Here is a 20,415-nt window from a genome sequence, read left to right as displayed (position 1 = left end):
TTTGGAGAAATGTCCTCTGGTCTGATGAAACAAAAATAGAACTGTTTGGCCATAATGACCATTGTTATGTTTGGAGGGAAAAGGGGGAGCTTGCAAGCCAAAGAACACCATCCCAACCGTGAAGCACGGGGGTGGCAGCATCATGCTGTGGGGGTGCTTTGCTAAAGGAGGGACTGGTGCACTTCACAAAATAGATGGCATCATGAGGAAGGAAAATGATGTGGATATATTGAAGCAACATCTCAAGACATCAGTCAGGAAGTTAAAGCTTGGTCGCAAATGGGTCTTCCAAACCTGACCTCAATCCTATAGAAAATGTGTGGGCAGAACTGAAAAAGTGTGTGCGAGCAAGGAGGCCTACAAACCTGACTCAGTTACACCAGCTCTGTCAGGAGGAATGGGCCAATATTCTCCCAACTTATTGTGGGAAGTTTGTGGAAGGCTACCCAAAATGTTTGACCCAAGTTAAACAAATTAAAGGCAATGCTACCAAATACTAATTGAGTGTATGTAAACTTCTGACCCACTGGGAATGTGATGAAAGAAATAAAAGCTGAAATAAACCATTCTCTCTACTATTATTCTGACATTTCACATTCTTAAAATAAAGTGGTGATCCTAACTGACCTAAGACAGGGAATTATTACTAGGATTAAATGTCAGGAATTGTGAAAAACTGAGTTTAAATGTATTTGGCTAAGGTGTATGTACATTTCCGACTTCAACTGTATGTTCCGGTAAATATTGAAATAGCTGCATGAAGATCTGGAGCCCAAGGCTTATATTTAAATTGAGCTTTTCTTCCTGTGGTTGAAATGGGCATCATCTGTATGAAGCGCCATGATACTGTTCCATCCCAGGGGGTCATCTCACTTTCCCCATACAGAGACACACAGAACTGCATTTCAGTATAAACAGTGCTATTAGCCTACCTCTAGCTTTGAGTATGTTGGTAATCTAAAGAGTAAAGAAAACATTTATTTAGAGAGCCTGAGTATGGAAATTGGACTGCTCAAAAGCTTTTCAGATCGTTATCTGTGAAAATTGAATTATTCGAGCCATAACTCTCTCAAGCTATATCCAAAAGTTTGGATGTAACCCTTTGAGAGATATTTTGATCTCATCAGTCTCAGCAGCCTATAAGACCCAGAAAAGTGGGAGCACTCCTAAATAGGCCAAATGTCACACCAGAGATGCTTCTAGGTCAACTCTCTGCTTTGTTCTTCCATTGTGGTAATGAATTGTAAATAAAATAAAATGTTATTGGTCGCATACATATATTTAGCAGATGTTATTGCGGGTGTAGAGAAACACTTGTGTTCCTAGCTCCAACACTGCAATAATATCTCACAATACACACCAATCTAAAAGCAAAATAATGGAATTAAGGAATATAGAAATACATATATATATTAGGACAAGCAATGTCAGAGTCCAGAGTGTGTGTGTGTGTGTATATATATACACACACACACACACACACACACACACACACACACACATACATACACTGTTAAAAAAAACAAAGGGAACACTAAAATAACATCCTAGATCTGAATGAAATAATCTTATTTAATACTTTTTTCTTTACATAGTTGAATGTGCTGACAACAAAATCACACAAAAATTATCAATGGAAATCAAATTTATCAACCCATGGAGGTCTGGATTTGGAGTAACCCTCAAAATTAAAGTAGAAAACCACACTACAGGCTGATCCAACTTTGATGTAATGTCCTTAAAACAAGTCAAAATGAGGCTCAGTAGTGTGTGTGGCCTCCACGTGCCTGTATGACCTCCCTACAATGCCTGGGCATACTCCTGGACAGTCTGTGGTGCAACGTGGCGTTGGTGGATGGAGCGAGACATGATGTCCCAGATGTGCTCAATTGGATTCAGGTCTGGGGAACGGGCGGGCCAGTCCATAGCATCAATGCCTTCCTCTTGCAGGAACTGCTGACACACTCCAACCACATGAGGTCTAGCATTGTCTTGCATTAGGAGGAACCCAGGGCCAACCGCACTAGCATATGGTCTCACAAGGGGTCTGAGGATCTCATCTCGGTACCTAATGGCAGTCAGGCTACCTCTGGCGAGCACATGGAGGGCTGTGCGGCCCCCCAAAGAAATGCCACCCCACACCATGACTGACCCACCGCCAAACCGGTCATACTGGAGGATGTTGCAGGCAGCAGAACGTTCTCCACGGCGTCTCCAGACTCTGTCACGTCTGTCACGTGCTCAGTGTGAACCTGCTTTCATCTGTGAAGAGCACAGGGCGCCAGTGGCGAATTTGCCAATCTTGGTGTTCTCTGGCAAATGCCAAACGTCCTGCACGGTGTTGGGCTGTAAGCACAACCCCCACCTGTGGACGTCGGGCCCTCATACCACCCTCATGGAGTCTGTTTCTGACCGTTTGAGCAGACACATGCACATTTGTGGCCTGCTGGAGGTCATTTTGCTGGGCTCTGGCAGTGCTCCACCTGCTCCTCCTTGCACAAAGGCGGAGGTAGCGGTCCTGCTACTGGGTTGTTGCCCTCCTACGGCCTCCTCCACATCTCCTGATGTACTGGCCTGTCTCCTGGTAGCGCCTCCATGCTCAAGACACTACGCTGACAGACACAGCAAACCTTCTTGCCACAGCTCGCATTGATGTGCCACCCTGGATGAGCTGCACTACCTGAGCCACTTGTGTGGGTTGTAGACTCCGTCTCATGCTACCACTAGAGTGAAAGCACCGCGAGCATTCAAAAGTGACCAAAACATCAGCCAGGAAGCATAGGAACTGAGAAGTGGTCTGTGGTCACCACCTGCAAAACCTGTCCTTTATTGGGGGTGTCTTGCTAATTGCCTATAATTTCCACCTGTTGTCTATTCCATTTGCACAACAGCATGTGAAATTTATTGTAAATCAGTGTTGCTTCCTAAGTGGACAGTTTGATTTCACAGAAGTGTGATTGACTTGGAGTTACATTGTGTTGTTTAAGTGTTCCCTTTATTTTTTTGAGCATTGTATATATACACACAGTGGGGAGAACAAGTATTTGATACACTGCCGATTTTGCAGGTTTTCCTACTTACAAAGCATGTGGAGGTCTGTCATTTTTATCATAGGTACACTTCAACTGTGAGAGACGGAATCTAAAACAACAATCCAGAAAATCACATTGTATGATTTTTAAGTAATTAATTTGCATTTTATTGCACGACATAAGTATTTGATCACCTACCAACCAGTAAGAATTCCGGCTCTCACAGACATGTTAGTTTTTCTTTAAGAAGCCCTCCTGTTCTCCACGCAACTGTAAGTCGCTCTGGATAAGAGCGTCTGCTAAATGACTAAAATGTAAATGTATGACTGAAGCTTTTAGTGACAGGTCTAATGCTTTAATATTTAATAATTTCTGTCCTCCGAATTCATATTCATTATATAAATAGGCCCGTTTAATTTTGTCTGGCTTGCTGTTCCAAATAAAATGGAATCTTTTTTTCTCATATAATTAAAAAAACTGTTCGCTAGGCATAGGCAAGACCATAAGCAAATAGGTAAACTGGGATAATACTAAAGAGTTAATCAGGGTGATTTTTCCACAAATTGACAGGTATTTACCTTTCCATGGTAGCAAGATCTTATCTATTTTTGCTAACTTTCTATTAAAATGTATTGGAGTGATATCATTTATTTCATTTGGGATATGTATTCCGAGTATATCCACATCACCATCAGACAATTTTATTGGTAAACTACATGGTAATGTAAATTTTTTATTTTTTAGTGATTCAATATGGCCGATAGTGGACAACCTTGTTTCACTCCTCTTGACAGTTTAAAACTTTCTGAGAAATAGCCATTATTTACTATTTTACACATAGGGTTACTATACATGATTTTAACCCAATTTATAAGAGATTGTCCAAAATTGAAATGCCCCAGTCATACTTTATCAAATGCCTTTTTGAAGTCTGCTATGAATAGTAGGCCTGGTTTCCCAGATTTTTCAGTGTTCTATTGTTTCCAGTACTTGCCTTATATTATCTCCAATGTGTCGCCCATGTAAAAAACCTGTGATTAGAATGAATAATGTCCGACAATACCTTATTAATTCTATGCGCTATCCCTCTCCTTCTTGGTGAAATAGCCCTTACACAGCCTGGAGGTGTGTTGGGTCATTGTCCTGTTGAAAAACAAATGATTGTCACACTAAGCCCAAACCAGATGGGATGGCATATCACTGCAGAATGTCGTGGTAGCCATGCTGGTTAAGTGTGCCTTCAATTCTAAATAAATCGCAGACAGTGTCATCAGCAAAGCACCCCCACACCATAACACCTCCTCCTCCATGCTTTATGGTGGGAACTACACATGCAGAGATCATCCATTCACCCACACCGCATCTCACAAATACACGGCGGTTGGAACTAAAAGTCTCCAATTTGGACTCCAGACCAAAGCACACATTTCCACTGGTCTAATGTCCATTGTTCGTGTTTCTTGGCCCAAGCAGGTCTCTTCTTCTTATTGGTGTCCTTTAGTAGTGGTTTCTTTGCAGCAATTCGACCATGAAGGCCTGATTCACACAGTCCTGTCTGAACAGTTGATGTTGAGATGTGTCTGTGACTTGAACTCTGTGAAGCATTTATTTGGGCTGCAATTTCTGAGACTGGTAACTCTAATGAACGTATCCTCTGCAGCAGAGGTAACTCTGGGTCTTCCATTCCTGTGGTGGTCCTCATGAGAGCCAGTTTTATCATAGCGCTTCATGGTTTTTGCGACTGCACTTGAAGAAACGTTAAAAGTTCTGGATATTTTCCGTATTGACTGACCTTCATGTCTTAAAGTAATGATGGACTGTCATTTCTCTTTGCTTATTTGAGCTGTTCTTGCCATAATATGGACTTGGTCTTTTAACAAATAGGGCTATCTTCTGTATACCCCCCTACCTTGTCACAACACAACTGATTGGCTCAAACACATTAAGAGGGAAAGAAATTCCACAAATTAACTTTTAACAAGGCACACCAGTTAATTGAAATGCATTCCACGTGACTACCTCATGAAGCTGGTTGAGAGAATGCCAAAATTGTGCAAAGCTGGTGGTTACTATGATTCCATATGTGTTATTTCATAGTTTTGATGTCTTCACTATTATTCTACAATGTAGAAAACAGTAAAAATAAAGAAAAAAAACACTTGAATGAGTAGGTGTGTCCAAACTTTTGACTGGCACTGTATATAATGTGGACCATCCCCTACCCATCACCTACCCACACAGCCTACCTGCATTGTATCTGTGAGCTGTTGGCTAGAGAGCACGTGCCAAGACCAGAGTGGGCACATTTGCTATATAAACCATAATTGCATAATTAATAAAGATTATTTAAAAGAAAACGAATAAAATCCAGTGTTTCTATGTCAAACAGTTTTGTTATATTTCAGTCTTCTGTGATGTACAGTGAGGGAAAAAAGTATTTGATCCCCTGCTGATTTTGTATGTTTGCCCACTGACAAAGACATGATCAGTCTATCATTTTAATGGTAGGTTTATTTGAACAGTGAGAGACAGAATAACAACAACAAAATCCAGAAAAAAGCATGTCAGAAATGTTATAAATTGATTTGCATTTTAATGAGGGAAATAAGTATTTGACCCCCTCTCAATCAGAAAGATTTCTGGCTCCCAGGTGTCTTTTATACAGGTAACGAGCTGAGATTAGGAGCACACTCTTAAAGGGAGTGCTCCTAATCTCAGTTTGTTACCTGTATAAAAGACACCTGTCCACAGAAGCAATCAATCAATCAGATTCCAAACTCTCCACCATGGCCAAGACCAAAGAGCTCTCCAAGGATGTCAGGGACAAGATTGAAAACCTACACAAGGCTGAAATGGGCTACAAGACCATCGCCAAGCAGCTTGGTGAGAATGTGACAACAGTTGGTGCGATTATTTGCAAATGGAAGAAACACAAAATAACTGTCAATCTCCCCTGGCCTGGGGCTCCATGCAAGATCTCATCTTGTGGAGTTGCAATGATGATGAGAACGGTGAGGAATCAGCCCAGAACTACACGGGAGGATCTTGTCAATGATCTCAAGGCAGCTGGGACCATAGTCACCAAGAAAACAATTGGTAACACACTACGCCGTGAAGGACTGAAATCCTGCAGCGCCCGCAAGGTCCCCCTGCTCAAGAAACCACATATACAGGCCCGTCTGAAGTTTGCCAATGAACATCTGAAAGATTCAGAGGAGAACTGGGTGAAAGTGTTGTGGTCAGATGAGACCAAAATGGAGCTCTTTGGCATCAACTCAACTCGCCGTGTTTGGAGGAGGAGGAATGCTGCCTATGACCCCAAGAACACCATCCCCACCATCAAACATGGAGGTGGAAACATTATGCTTTGGGGGTGTTTTTCTGCTAAGGGGACAGGACAACTTCACCGCATTAAAGGGACGATGGACGGGGCCATGTACCGTGAAATCCTGGGTGAGAACCTCCTTCCCTCAGCCAGGGCATTGAAAATGGGTCGTGGATGGGTATTCCAGCATGACAATGACCCAAAACACACGGCAAAGGCAACAAAGGAGTGGCTCAAAAATAAGCAAATTAAGGTCCTGGAGTGGCCTAGCCAGTCTCCAGACCTTAATCCCATAGAAAATATGTGGAGGGAGCTGAAGGTTCGAGTTGCCAAACGTCAGCCTCGAAACCTTAATGACTTGGAGAAGATCTGCAAAGAGGAGTGGGACAAAATCCCTCCTGAGATGTGTGCAAACCTGGTGGCCAACTACAAGAAACGTCTGACCTCTGCGATTGCCAACAAGGGTTTTGCCACCAAGTACTAAGTCATGTTTTGCAGAGGGGTCAAATACTTTTTTCCCTCATTAAAATGCAAATCAATGTATTATATTTTTGAAATGCGTTTTTCTGGATATTTTTGTTGTTATTTTGTCTCTGACTGTTCAAATAAACCTACCATTAAAATTATAGACTGATCATGTCTTTGTCAGTGGGCAAACGTACAAAATCAGCACGGGATCAAATACTTTTTTCCCCTCACTGTAACAACATTTTTGTGACAAAACCGATGAAAACGATGGAAACCAATTTCAATTGTATTTTCTATTCAGTACACAGGAAGTTATGCGCAACAGTAATTTTTATGTGCACTATGTCATCACGCACATACTTTTATCCGCAACAAGTCAATTTGTTGGAAACATCTCTGGTGGGAAAATTCACATTTTATTTTTGCATAATTTTGAATATTCGCATGAAACATTTTTTGCCAATTGGATGGAAACCGAGTTTGGGAAACCCTGCTCTAGCCAACAGCTCACAGATACAGTGCGGGTAGGCTCTGCTCCACACGTGTCAAACTCATTCCACGGAGGGCCGAGTGTCTGCAGGTTTTCGCTCCACCCTTGTACTTGATTGATGAATTAAGGTCACTGATTAGTAAGGAACTCCCTTCACTTGGTTGTCTAGGTCTTAATTGAAAGGTAAAACCAAAAACTAGCAGACACTCAGCCCTCTGTGGATGAGATTGACACCCCTGATGCAGACTAACCTACCCGCAGAGCAGGGGTGTCAATCTCATTCCACAGAGGGCTGAGTGTCTGCTAGTTTTTAGCTCTGCGGGTAGGTTAGTCTACATCAGGGGTGTCAATCTCATTCCACAGAGGGCTGAGTATCTGCGGGTTGTTGGTGTGACCTATTATTATGGGATGCAGTCCCTTCAAGTAACCATTACAAATCCAGAATCATTATTTACTATATATATGGTATTTCTGTTAGATTATCTTTAATGTAGACAGGGATAATGCCTAATAAGCTGAACAGACGCTGCTATAGTTTCTAAAATAGTTCCTGTCTGACTTAAAAGTCATACATTCCCCATTCCCCACAGAGCATGCAGAAATGATTGACAATAAGGCACTTCCGGGTGTCAGTATCACATTGTCACCCTCCCCAGTAGGTCTGGGGGCAGTATGTAGGAGAAAAAGGAACTCACATTTCACACTTAGTTCCCCTGTCCTCTTTTCTTCATTAACCTTGCAGGACTGTGACGCAGGATTCCATTTGGGCACACACCTAATCAAAAGTATTGAGGAATAGACACTTTCACGCTACTGTAATTGGTTGACATTCTGACATACTTGACGGTGGGCAAGGAGTGTCGGGGATACAACAACTGATATCACGTGCAATCTCACCAGACACGCTTCCCATCTACACTCAGTGGAGGGGCATTGTGACATGAACTTCTGGCTTCTCAGATAAAGGTTGCATTCCCCTGCTCAGACGTTGCATGCATCAACCAATGGTTTCGTGCCCGTCATAGACTACGTAATCGACTGACAGATTGCTATAACATGTGGTTAGCTGATACTTAAAATACCATCATCACAATGGCAGACCGATGCGGCAGGTGTCGCTTCTCCTCCAGATGCTGTTATTTTATCTAAAACATCAGGTGTACGCCGACCCCAGCTAAGGGAAAAGTAGTCAACCTGAGATTCTGCGGGCTAGCAACGGGAAAATGGCGGAAGTGGATGCTGAGTTCGAATTAAGTAAATTTGGTGAAGACGAATGTTGTGAATGGACAACTGTAGTATCGAAAACTGGAACAAACAGGACATTGTCTAAGATTGGAGTGGAGGAAACGTGTGTAAATGATAATGAATCGCTTCTTGTTGGGATGCGTTTGTTGAGTAAGTATGCATATGTGGGAAGCCTGTTTGAGGTGGCGAAAATGGTGAAGTATGCGCTTGGAAAAGTGGAGTCTGTCAGAGTGACCAGGAGTGGTCTTATTTTGATTAATTGTATTTCTGAAGAGCAGAGGAAGATTGCAGTGGGCCTCAAAAGAATCCGGACAACAGAAGTTTTGTGTTTTGAACTTCGGAGTAGAGCACCCGTCAAAGGAATCATCTCAGGGGTGACGACTGATGTTCAGGTTGAATACCTAAAGAGAATTCCTGGTGTGGTTGGTGCCCGGCGTCTGACCCGCTGGGTGAATGGAGAAAAAGAAGAAAGTCTGTCAGTCCTGTTGTTTTTTATAAAGAGCAAATAGCTACGCATGTGAAGCTTGGTTATGGAAGATACGCTGTAAGAGCTTTCGTCCCCAAACCACTGCAGTGTAAGAATTGTAAAGGATTTGGCCATGTTTCAAGTGTGTGCAGGCGAACAGAGTACACTGAAGAATGGTGTGTAGAAGGACAACGGTGTTGCAATTGTGGTGGGGAAGAAATAATTCAGAAAACAAGTGATGCTAGGGAAGTATGGTAGTGGATACACTACACCCGGTTGTAAATGTTTGCTGCCAGACAAAAGATACAGTGTGTGTTAAAAAGGTGGATTTTGTTGCGTTCATTGCCACAGTTATAAACTGTACAGCACAAGTCTCAAAGAAGTCGAAGAAACTGGACATTATTGTGGCTGCGGCAGAAAAGTTTTTGGGACTCAAGGATTTTACATCTGAAGACTTACAATGGGTACTGGCTTCTGAAGACCCGCCCTCCCAGGTTCCCCTTGAGCCTGTGTAGTGATCAGATCTGTCTTGTTTATTTTTAACAGAAAAATTGTTTGATTTATTTTTTGGTCGTTTTTGGGGGGAATTATGTTTCCATCCCGCATAGTAGGTGGTGGGATGTACATTAAATTGTGTGATCGCCAATATACCATAGAATAATTAGACCCCTGCTAAGTAACTCTTGCAAAGATTTAAAGCGCAATTATGCGTTTCATCTCCAGTACATTGCCACAATTGTCAGTTATGTAGCAGCTCTACTGATAATCTCAGTGCATCCTTCCTGGGATGGCAATCAATCTACTGTCGGGGAATGCCAACACCCCAGACAAACACATTAGTTCACTGTTCTATGGAAGCGGACAGTACACAGTATACCACAATGTTATGAATAATGGCCAAATCTACCTCGCTCCCTATTCGACTGAATCGCTTATGAGTAACAAACACAAGTCCAACATCTATCGGAAACTGCTAAACTACATGTTCACTACCCTCCTGCTCTCCGCGGATGTGCACCTCAAACCTGAGCCTAACACCGCCGAGCCAGCGATACTCACCGGAGTGGAAAGCAGTGGATGGCCGCGTCCTCAAATCATGGCCGCCGCGGAAGTGGGTGAGTGCTATGGTCCCATCATTTCTCTCGAGTTACCCGGCTCCAAGACAACATTTGACTCTCCAAACATATAGAAGTCGCTATACACGATCCCCGACTCTGCTTCTGGCACGCAAGCTGTTTTAATTAGTTCCCCGCATCCAGTGCAAGCGCAAGGGATAGTTAATTGTACTACAGAACTGCCCCTAATCAAAACGGCCTAAACCCCGCCATCAGAAAACACCGAAAATATAACTTTTTTTTTCAATGTGTCAATCACGCTCGAGTCATATGGGACCTACGAGCTAAGCCCAGGGACTACTAGTGGGGCACTTGAACATTCGCAATGTCATTCCAAAAAGTGATCAAATTCAACATCTTCTCACAGATTCCAACCTGACTTCCTCTGCCTTTCAGAGACATGGCTCCATAAAAACTCTGTCTGCTGCTTTGATTGTGCCTGGCTACAATGTTGTCAGGAGAAACAGGGTTGAAGGATGTAAACCAATTGAATGGTCATGTGATAATGAACTAGAACGTATTGGCCTAAACTTCACACTGTCTCCCCAAATGTATTTGACCCTTATTGGAATGTACAGGACCACCTTCCACCAAAAGTGTGTTTTTTGATCAGTTTAATAACATGCTTAGGGAATGTGATTTTGGGAAAGAGGTCATCTTAATGGGAGATTTTAACATTAATCATGAAGACAAGTATTGAAGGAAAACCCTCAAATGGATCACAAATACCTTTGACCTTACTCAACTAGTTCAAGGGCCAAACAGGGTGACTTGTTGTTCTAAAACACAGATTGATCTGGTGTTCAGTAATAAACCAGAGAGTGACTAAATCATTCAATATGGTTACTGGGCTGTCTGATCATAATCTGACACTCATAGCCAGAAAGCCTTCCAAGAACAGGTTTAACCTCTCTACTGTTAGAAAGCCTGATCAGCTCAGAATACCTAAGAGTGAATTAAATGATTTTGGAAACAGAATTAAGGTAATTAACTGGAATGATCTCTTGTCCTATAATGTGGAAGCTGATAGTCAGGTTTTTCTATCCACAATCCAGACTACAATAAATGGCTTCATAAAGAAAATCATATCCAAACCTGGCCAAAAGAGCACTCTTCCTTGGCTAAATGGAGAAATCTGGAAACTGATCAAAGAACGAGATCATGCTCTAAAAATAGCCTTAAAGTCCAAATTAGAGCATGACAGACGTAGGTTCACCATGTTGACAAATAAGGTGATGAAAGAAATCAGGCAAGCCAAGGAAAACTCTTTATCAACATAATTGGTGAAGCTAAGGAAAATTCTAAATCTAGGAGAATCTAAAACATTTAACAGGGAAAGACCAGAGTAACACTGCAAAAAGACTAGAAATACATGTGAATGACAGTAACACAGGATGAAGTCGATAATAGCAACAGCCTTCAATTCCTATTTTGTTGACTCTGTCAAGGTACTGACGCAGTACCCCTCCACTGGTTTCTTGGGCTCAGCGCCAGTGAATGACCCTCAACCTGTCTTCATCATAAGGGAGGTTTCTGAGTCAGAGGTGAACAAGGTGATTAGCTCACTTAGGAACTCTAAAGCCGAAGATGTTTGGGCTGGACTCTACCTTTCTTAAAAACTACAAAGAGTCACTCACTGGCCCCATTACTAAGGTCACCAACCCATCTATTGGTCAGGGTGTGTTTCCAAGGGTCTGGAAGTTGGCCATAATACCGGCCACCTTTAAATCAGGTGACCCTGCTGATGTAACTACAGGCCATTTAGTATACTACCTGTGGTGTCGAAGGTTGCTGAAAATTGTGTAGCACAGCAACTGATTGCCCACCTCAACAACAGCCCCTTCACATTACACTCCATACAGTTTGGCTTCAGAGCAAAACACTCCACAGAAACGGCCAACTGCTTTCTTCTGGAGAATATGAAGTCCAAGATGGACAAAGGGGGCATTGTTAGGGCTGTGTTTCTAGACCTAAGGAATGCTTTTGATACCGTTAACCATGAGGTTCTCATCACAAAACTGTCTAAGTTCAACTTTTCCCCTGATGCCTTGAGATGGATGAAATCATACCTTGAAGGCAGAACCCAGTGTGTCAGTGAGCAATGAGCTGTCTCCCACTCTCAGCTATGATGTGTGCGTGCCCCAAGGGTCAATACTGGGGCCCCTCCTGTTCAACCTGTACATTAATGATCTGCATTCTGTCTGTACTGGGTCTGAAGTTCAAATGTATGCAGATGATACAGTGATATATGTGCATGCAAAGAGCAAACAACAAGCTGCACAAGAACTCACTACTGTAATGGTCAAGGTTACAAAGTGGCTCAGTGACTCACTACTGTAATGGTCCAGGTTACAAAGTGGCTCAGTGACTCACTACTGTAATGGTCCAGGTTACAAAGTGGCTCAGTGACTCACTACTGTAATGGTCCAGGTTACAAAGTGGCCCAGTGACTCACTACTGTAATGGTCCAGGTTACAAAGTGGCTCAGTGACTCACTACTGTAATGGTCCAGGTTACAAAGTGGCTCAGTGACTCACTACTGTAATGGTCCAGGTTACAAAGTGGCTCAGTGACTCACTACTGTAATGGTCCAGGTTACAAAGTGGCTCAGTGACTCACTACTGTAATGGTCCAGGTTACAAAGTGGCTCAGTGACTCACTACTGTAATGGTCCAGGTTACAAAGTGGCTCAGTGACTCACTACTGTAATGGTCCAGGTTACAAAGTTGCTCATGTTTGCATCTCAATGTGAAAAAAAAGTCTGCATGTTCTTCACAAAGAGGGAAACTGATGTCGATGTATCAGGGGAGAAGCTCCAGGTAGTATACGATTGTAAGTACCTTGGCATCATACTTGATTCCAAGGTAACTCAAATAACCAAATTCAACCTAGCTAATGTCCGATTCATACAAAATTGTTTGACTACAGAGGTAGCAAAACTGTACTTCAATGCTATGATACTCCCCCACTTAACATACTGCTTGACTAGTTGGGCCCAAGCTTGCTGTACAACATTAAAACCCATTCAGTCTGTCTACAAACAGGCTCTCAAAGTGCTTGATAGAAAGCCCAATAGCCATCATCACTGTTACATCCTGAGAAAGCATGAGCTCCCGAGTTGGGAAAGTCTTGTGCAATACACGGACGCATGTCTTGTATTCAAGATCCTAAATGGCCTGCGTGTTGCTTGTCAATGTTTCTCTGTCTGTCTGCCTGCTACGTGTTGCTTGTCCAATGTTGCACTGTCTGTCTGCTACGTGTTGCTTGTCCTATGTTGCACTGTCTGTCTGCTACGTGTTGCTTGTCCTATGTTGCTCTACATGTGCTCACTGCTCATTGTTTGTCTCTATTGTTATTGGAATATTTTTTAATAACCTGCCCAGGGGCTGAGGTTGAAAATTAGCCAGCTGGCTAAAACTGGCACTTTTACTGAAAAGTTTATTAATGTGCACCTGTAAAAAATAAACTCAACTATCCAGGCAATGCGTCTGGCATGAGATCTGGCATGCGTCAGCAACCCCTGGGCAGAGGAACGCCCCCATTGTGGTTAGCTGATACCATGCGTCAGCAACGCCTGGAAAGAGGAATGTGCCCAAAACCATTACTTGGAGGTGGGAAATCTGTTAGAGTTAGAGGATAGGGACAATGTGTGGGAGATGATGGTTATTGGCATAACAGCTCATTAGTGATGCAGCTGTGCACATGATTAAGAGGCTGGACATGAGCTTGTCTGGAAGCTGGATGTGTGTGGGTGGTCTGGATGTGTGTGGGTGGTCTGGATGTGTGGGTGGTCTGGATGTGTGTGGGTGGTCTGGATGTGTGTGGGTGGTCTGGATCTGCCTTCCCCAGAGGACTTATCACCTCGATCCAGCACAGGCAGCTACTGGGAGAGTAGGCTGATATCCATCTCTCCCTCCCCACAGGCTGAAACCTCCCCACTACTTCCCCAGTCTCTGCTGCTTTTTCTAACATTCCACAACTCTCCCACTGGCCACACGCTGGTTGAATCAACGTAATTTCAATGAAATTACGTTGAACCAACGTGGAATAGACGTCTGTGCCCAGTGAATCTAATGTATGGTTACTTTTTCACACAAACAAAACAAATCTGCTGCCCTATGGCATTAACTACACAGCAACCAATAATACAGGTGAAAGATTAAACAATACCATGCATGGTTGCCATTGGTAAAATTGTCAAATTGATTTTCCATCTCAAAACAAATCATATGACAAGACAGACACTTGAGTTTCAGCTTTAAGGTTGAAATCGAGTCCACTACGAGAGAGCCAATGAGAAACCTGGATGTAAACCCTTTCAGTTGAACACTTCTCCAAGGCTTGGTCTCTAACGGAGTATCCATTCCAGATGATTCACATCAAGACCAAGATAATTTAGTTCATTACACAAATGTAGTATAAAATACATTAAAGCGATGTTGCAAATGTATTGGTGTTTTTGAAGGGAAATAATTAAATATATCAATCACTTTTTTTTTTAATTAAATCGCCAAGTATTCAAGAACCGAGTACTTCCATGCCAACAGTCCAATTCCTCAATGTGTCACTTTCCACCAATCAAACAGGGAGGTGTGGGGCAGTTTAGCAGACTGTCCTTTTTATACGCTGAACAGAGGGTGACGTAGACAGACATCTCTCTACGTGTCCTCTTCATCACTTCCTGTCAGGCTGCTGTCAGTGGAACCTACTGCTGAGTCCTCAGAGGTCTCTGGTTCCACCCCTGGGTCTTCTGCTACCTTCACCCCTGCTTCCTGGCTCTGAGAGTTGGAGGTCTCTGTCACAGGTCCCTCTGCCTTGCTGAACGATGACTCTGTGGTTGGTTTATCTGGTCCCTCTGTACTTCCAGGCGGTGCCCCCAGCGGTGCAGGCCCCTTGCTCCCTCCCTCCAGGTAGGCTGCCCAGCCCTTCAGCCTCTCTTCTCGTTCCCTAGTGGTTTCCTCCACCTATAGACAGAAAGACGTCAACACAGTTATATTCACTATGGTACATTAACAGAGGTGGTTGCTATGCTCCAGAAACAGTTTAAGATGTGTTAAGCCTCTCTGTAATCTTTAATGTGATAGTGTAGTCTTTCATTTGACTCCTGGTCAGGCTCCTGTCACTGCCTCGTTCAAGTTTTATTTGTCACACGTACAGTGAAATGCTTAACTTGCAAGCCCTACCCAACGGTGCCGTATATTCAATATTAAAAATAGTATAACAAATGTTTTATTTAAACACTAATGAGCCTGGTCTGTGCTGACATTTGGGCCCTTTCTGCTTCTAATGTGGTAACAGCATGGTTCTTACCTGGTAGTCAGTGGATCCATCCCACAGCTGTGCTGATAACTTCTTGCCCCCAAACCAGCGGCCGTCCAATGCTATCTGACACACGTCTGCATCCTCTGACTCTTTGAAGGCCACCGAAGCCACTCCATCAGGATGTCTCTATGGAAGAAATAGGACCATGTCACTAGCTAGGTTTCCCTCCTTAAGAAATATGCACATTTTCCCACCAGAGGTGTTTCCATCAAACTGGCTTGAATAAACCACCAGTGCAGAGTGATGTCACATTTGGCAAAATACTGTCGCATAAACTTTGCTTTACTGGATATAAAACGTTTTGAAGGGTTTCTATTGTATTTTAAATAAACTATTGCATGTTTCTATCAATTTTTTTACGTGGTAACCTACATGAGATTATGGATTAGAGGAATAATTTGTATTTATCTTTGTCAACAGCAAAATAAATATTCACACTTGTAGATTGTATTTTGTGTTGTCAACAGTTAGGAAAGTTTAACAACAATTAGCTGTTTCCATCACACCTGTTGTGAGTCAGGTATGTCATTGCATAAAAATGGCAGGATGGAAACATGGCTACTGTCAGGACACTGAAGATATACAGGTAACAGCCTAAATAAAGGGAACACTGGAGTAAATGAGGGATCCTGAGTTAATTAAGCAATTAACATCCCATCATGCTTGGGTCATGTATAAAAATGACTGCATTGTTGATTACTGCATTGTTGGGAAAGAGCTTGCAAGAAAGGCATTTCACTGTACTTGTGCACGTGACAATAGAACGTGCATCTTGAAAAATGCCCAGATGCTCATTATTTTGACTACCATGGCTAGAAGAGATGTCAGTGACTTTGAAAGAGGGGTCTCATGGGAGCATAGGGGGTTTAAAGGGAGTGTGGATGTGTCTCTGTCACCAGATCTCAACCCAATTGAACACTTATGGGAGATTCTAGAGCAGTGCCTGAGACAGCATTTTACACCATCATCAACAAAACACCAAAATAATAGAAATTCTCATGCAAGAAGGATGTCACATCCCTCCAATAGAGTTCCAGACACTTGTAGAATCTATGCCAAGGCGCATTGAAGCTGTTCTGGCTTGTGGTGGCCCAACGCCCTATTAAGACACTTTATGTTGGTGTTTCCTTTATTTTGGCAGTTAACTGTATATAACTCAATGGTTCCCAAATGCTACCTTATGGAGGACATGTTTCGGATTTTGGAGTGTGCTATTTTGTTTATGCCAGTGAGACAGAAATGAGGTTAGCCTATTCACATTAGCAGACACTTACGTCGAAAACAATGACCTTCTTCACCTGACCAAATTTCTCACATTCTGTCCGCAGGTCGTCCTGGTACTCGTTTAACACCAGGGGGTCTTCCTGTGGGACAGAGATACAGTATATGGGTTTACTACAGATAAGAAAAGAAGAGCTTCGGAGTGTTGGGATGTTAAACTAGAACCCAACCATTCCTGATCTCTGACGGAGAAAGGCTTATGCCTAACTCCCTAAAACACATTGCTCTGGGGATATTTGCTGTCCTCCTCATACCAGTCATCTATATATTTACATCAGCTCTTTGTGGTCATGCGTGTTGATGTAGGTATGAGAGAGAGAGATAGAGAAGTCTTTGCTCACCTCAAAGTCACTGGGGTGGAACATGTTCTGGATGATGAGCACACGTTCATGCCTCATGCGTGCTTCCCCTTTCTTCTCTGGCCTCCAGTCCAGCTGCCTGTCAGTCAGACCAATGGTGAGAGATGAGCCACACAAAAGGGAAACCTACTGGCCAAAAGCACTGAGATACTCCAATTCGAATTCCAGAATTTAGCAGGAGGGGCCATACTTCTGCTGGGCCTTCATCCTCTTCCGGTAATCCTTGCTCTTCTTCTTCTTCTTACTGGCGTCGTACTGACCCTTGAGCTCGAACCTGGCAGCTTCCACATGGAGCTGATAACCCCTGATCTCTGACTCGTCAATCAGCCCCTCAGCCAGGGCTACAGACTCCTTCTGCAGGGGAGGGGGAGAGGAGGGGCACACTGAATGGAGACGCTACACACTCTTACCACACATACTTTCATAGACCACAATGGAAATCTGGAATTTACTTTGTGTTATCCCTGTCAAGTTTTTTTGTATGTATGTACTGTGTGTGTGTGTGTGTGTGTATATTTTATCTGTCAAATAATAAAATCTGCAACAAAAAAAGACAACACAACAGACATCCATGTACCTCTTACACTGACTGAGAACCCTAATCATCCCCACTGCACTCCTCATAAGACTGACACACACACACAACCAACCATTACACCGCTAAGCCCAGGGGTGGAATCATTACTCCAAACAAGAAAACAAGTGTTTCTATTGGACAGATTTAGCAATCAGGGAGGGACCTACCTGAATCTATCCAATAGAACATTTCGTTTTCGTTCTGTTTGGAGTAATGATTCCACACCAGAGCACTGACCTTTAAGTAACAGCAGAGTCCATCCCCCTTCTGGTTCCCATAGCCGTCCCTGTAGAGCTTGACTTTGTACTCTTCAGAGACAGGGTCCCTCATGACAATGCCACACTTAGACATGAGCTCAACAAACTCTTCCGTGGTGATGTCTGGTGGTAGACCTGAGGAATAGGAAATAACTTTCCTGACTAAAAGGACAGTTGGAACTTTCCTGAATGATGCATTTCTGCCTTAACAGTTACATTCAATTGTGTTGGTAGCATAGAGCTAGAGGACTCCCCATTGATATAATCAGTTTTAGCATGGACATTGCCATTGAGGGTTTACAACATTTTAAAGTAGTCAACTGGGTGGGGATTCCTATGAGTTGGGAGCAATCAGCCAATGAAGAAGAAATTGACTACTTTAAAATGGAGCTGCCCATGCTGTCACAGACGCTATAATGGCACAGGTACAAAGATGAGTCCTCTATTTATCTCTATGGTTGGTAGCCAAATCAAATCACATTTTATTGGTCACATAAACATATTTAGCAGATGTTATTGCGGGTGTATAGCGAAATGCTTATAATGCCACCAGACCTGGGTTCAAATACACATTTATTTAAACATTGGTATTTTATATACTTATGGTATTTGAATTTCACTTATTTTCTGTGTATTTGAATATTTTCCCCTGGCCAAATCCACTACTTATATTTGAAGTATTTGAATGTCTTCCAAATACTTCAAATAATGTATATCAAATGGGATTTCAAAGTATTTTCAAATGCTTCAAATAAAATACTATTTGAAAATATTTTCTAATACTTTCTTTCAAATACCCTTAACTCAGATAACATTTATTCCCAATACTTTCCAAATGTATTTCAAAATTGAAAGTATTTAAAATACAGTAAATAGTATTTGAACCCAGGTCTGGTAGCCATATCCATAGATGGTGACAAAGAGAAGAGAGACTTACCTGACACATACACATTGGTATTCTTGTCTGTTTCCACATCAAACCAGGCTGCAAAGACAAGGATGTCCCTTTGAGTACACACATCACTTTGAGATTATCACATGTTCACTTCATGGATGTAAAACATCCTGTACCTGCGTCTGCCTTCCTCTTCTCTCCTTTCTCCTTTTTGACCTCTTTGGACTGTTCCGTGTCTGTGCTCTTCTCTGCTTTCTTCCCCTCCTCTGGTTTGGCTGGTGTGTCGGTGTCAGGTGCACATGCAGCATTTGGATCATGCTGCCCATCCTTTGTGAAGCCGTAGTTAGCTTGATACGCTGCAAGGAAGTCCTCTGTTATCTGGACGAGAAGACCAGAATTACCCTAAGCACTACTTCACACAAAATATTCTCACAACAAAAGGTGATCAGAGAAACTGACAGAAATGTACGATTTTAGGCAGAAGATGAGAAGGTAACATACTTTAGGAAACCATGCTTTCTTGTCATGGTCCCAGTCATACTCTGTCCCATCCTCTGGGTCCACGAAGGTGTAAGGGTCATCTCTGCCCCCCTGTTTCTGGCCATACAGCTGCTGCAAACGGAGCTGCTCATGGAACTCCTTATTTCCATTAGTATCACCACTCATCTAAACAACAACAGGAAAAATAGGTTCAGGTAGTGACAAGGACATATTTGCATTGAAGATCTTTCTTGTGTCGAGAACATGCTGTGATGTTGAATGGGACATTGCCAGCTAGAATAGTGGCCCAACCATGTTAACTAATCATTTCAAAACTAACGTAAGACTGGTGAACTGTAGAGTCAAGATTTTTAGCTAGCTAGTTACTGGCAATCAAGTGTGCCTAGCTAGCTTACGTAGCTCACTAATGACAACACACTTGCAACGGTAGCTAGACATCTCTGTCTTGTGTGTTTGGCCAGGAATTCGACGACAAAACGAAATAGCGAGCCAAATAGCAGCAATGGTTGTATTTGGAGATCAATGAATTGTCGCATTTCTTATATAGAGTATTGATTAGTTATCTAATTTCACGTTCACAAAACATTAGCCAACTAACGTTACCTTTGATGGTCCACCAACGATGACTGAAGATACACTTCCGGTGTCAAAGAATAACGTCCGGTAGTTAATAAACAACATGAGGGTCGTCACTAGTTACCACAGCCACAAAGTCATAATTATGTATAAACCCCACCCATTTCTACAATTTAGCAATTTAGCTCATGCCAAAGAGCAAGAGGATTTACTCCGCCCAAATTATGTCCGCTTGAGATAAGCCCTTTTTTGTACGCAGGTCAATGAGAAAGTGTGGAATTGCATGAGGCTTATTTGATTGAATAAAAATGTCGTAATGCTTAGGCTGTTACAAATGTACTGATATAAGTGGATGCACATGGCATTCCGGCAACTTTGAGAAAACCAATTTAGTTGTGCCTGTTGTCCACAGGTGTATCTGCCCACTGAGGTAGATCGGCCCTCTCATTGGCTAGAATCAAATATATTTATAACTAACCCAAGATAGACCAGAGCCTGTCGCATTG

At 42.6% G+C, this 20,415-nt stretch overlaps 1 protein-coding gene across 1 annotated transcript; it reads right to left on the bottom strand.

Moving 5' to 3' along the window:
* Positions 1-14,381: 14,381 nt before the first annotated feature.
* On the bottom strand, positions 14,382-19,979 carry LOC121542106 (HIV Tat-specific factor 1 homolog). Its single transcript, XM_041851566.2, has 10 exons — positions 19,937-19,979; positions 19,334-19,498; positions 19,009-19,210; positions 18,875-18,922; positions 17,918-18,072; positions 17,294-17,457; positions 17,086-17,182; positions 16,738-16,827; positions 15,452-15,589; positions 14,382-15,105 (listed from the first exon to the last, which is right to left on the bottom strand). Exons 2-10 carry the CDS (start codon positions 19,496-19,498, stop codon positions 14,800-14,802), a joined length of 1,365 nt encoding a protein of 454 aa, XP_041707500.2. The 5' UTR covers positions 19,937-19,979; the 3' UTR covers positions 14,382-14,799.
* Between the last annotated feature and the right edge of the window lie 436 nt (positions 19,980-20,415).

The sequence above is a fragment of the Coregonus clupeaformis genome, chromosome 27 (genome assembly GCF_020615455.1).
Source record: "Coregonus clupeaformis isolate EN_2021a chromosome 27, ASM2061545v1, whole genome shotgun sequence".
NCBI classification, from domain to species: domain Eukaryota; kingdom Metazoa; phylum Chordata; class Actinopteri; order Salmoniformes; family Salmonidae; genus Coregonus; species Coregonus clupeaformis.
This window is presented reverse-complemented; position numbering and strand designations above follow the sequence as displayed.